This window comes from Orycteropus afer, unplaced genomic scaffold (genome assembly GCF_000298275.1).
Source record: "Orycteropus afer afer isolate SDZICR_OR568_19922 unplaced genomic scaffold, OryAfe1.0 scaffold00112, whole genome shotgun sequence".
Taxonomy (NCBI): domain Eukaryota; kingdom Metazoa; phylum Chordata; class Mammalia; order Tubulidentata; family Orycteropodidae; genus Orycteropus; species Orycteropus afer.
This window is the reverse complement of record NW_006921699.1, coordinates 644,915-645,389: the sequence shown is the minus strand read 5'-3', so window position 1 is coordinate 645,389 and position 475 is coordinate 644,915. Positions and strand designations below refer to the sequence as shown.

At 57.9% G+C, this 475-nt stretch overlaps 1 protein-coding gene across 1 annotated transcript; it reads left to right on the top strand.

Moving 5' to 3' along the window:
- On the top strand, positions 1-357 carry LOC103199433 (eukaryotic translation initiation factor 4E-binding protein 1-like). Its single transcript, XM_042781377.1, has one exon. It carries the CDS (start codon positions 1-3, stop codon positions 355-357), a length of 357 nt encoding a protein of 118 aa, XP_042637311.1.
- Positions 358-475: the final 118 nt, after the last annotated feature.

The window sequence follows — 475 nt, the reverse complement described above, 5'->3', positions numbered from 1 at the left end:
ATGTCTGGGGCCAGCAGTTGCAGTCAGACCCCTAGCCGGGCCATCCCCGCTACTCGACGGGTGGTCCTCGCCGACGGCGTACAGCTGCCGCCCGGGGACTATAGCACCACCCCTGGTGGCACACTCTTCAGCACCACTCCAGGAGGTACCAGGATCATCTATGACAGGAAATTCCTGATGGAGTGTCGGAATTCACCTGTGGCCAAAACACCCCCCCGGGACCTGCCCACCATTCCTGGGGTCACCAGCCCAGTCAGTGAGGAGCCCCCCATGCAAGCCAGGCACAGCCACCTACGCAACAGCACAGAAGACAAGCCAGCTGGTGGTGAAGAGTCACAGTTTGAGATGGACATTTAAAGGACCAGCCATTGGAATGAACAATGCCTCTGGGCCCCTCAGGTCTTTCTTGAGGGGCCCTTCTTGGAAGAAGAAGATATCAGCTGGGTCTTATGAATGTTATCACCCTGGACAGGCA

What these genes read in the sequence shown, in the direction of transcription:
- LOC103199433 (XM_042781377.1), top strand. Translation starts at nt 1, where the DNA reads ATGTCTGGGGCCAGCAGTTGCAGTCAGACCCCTAGCCGGGCCATCCCC.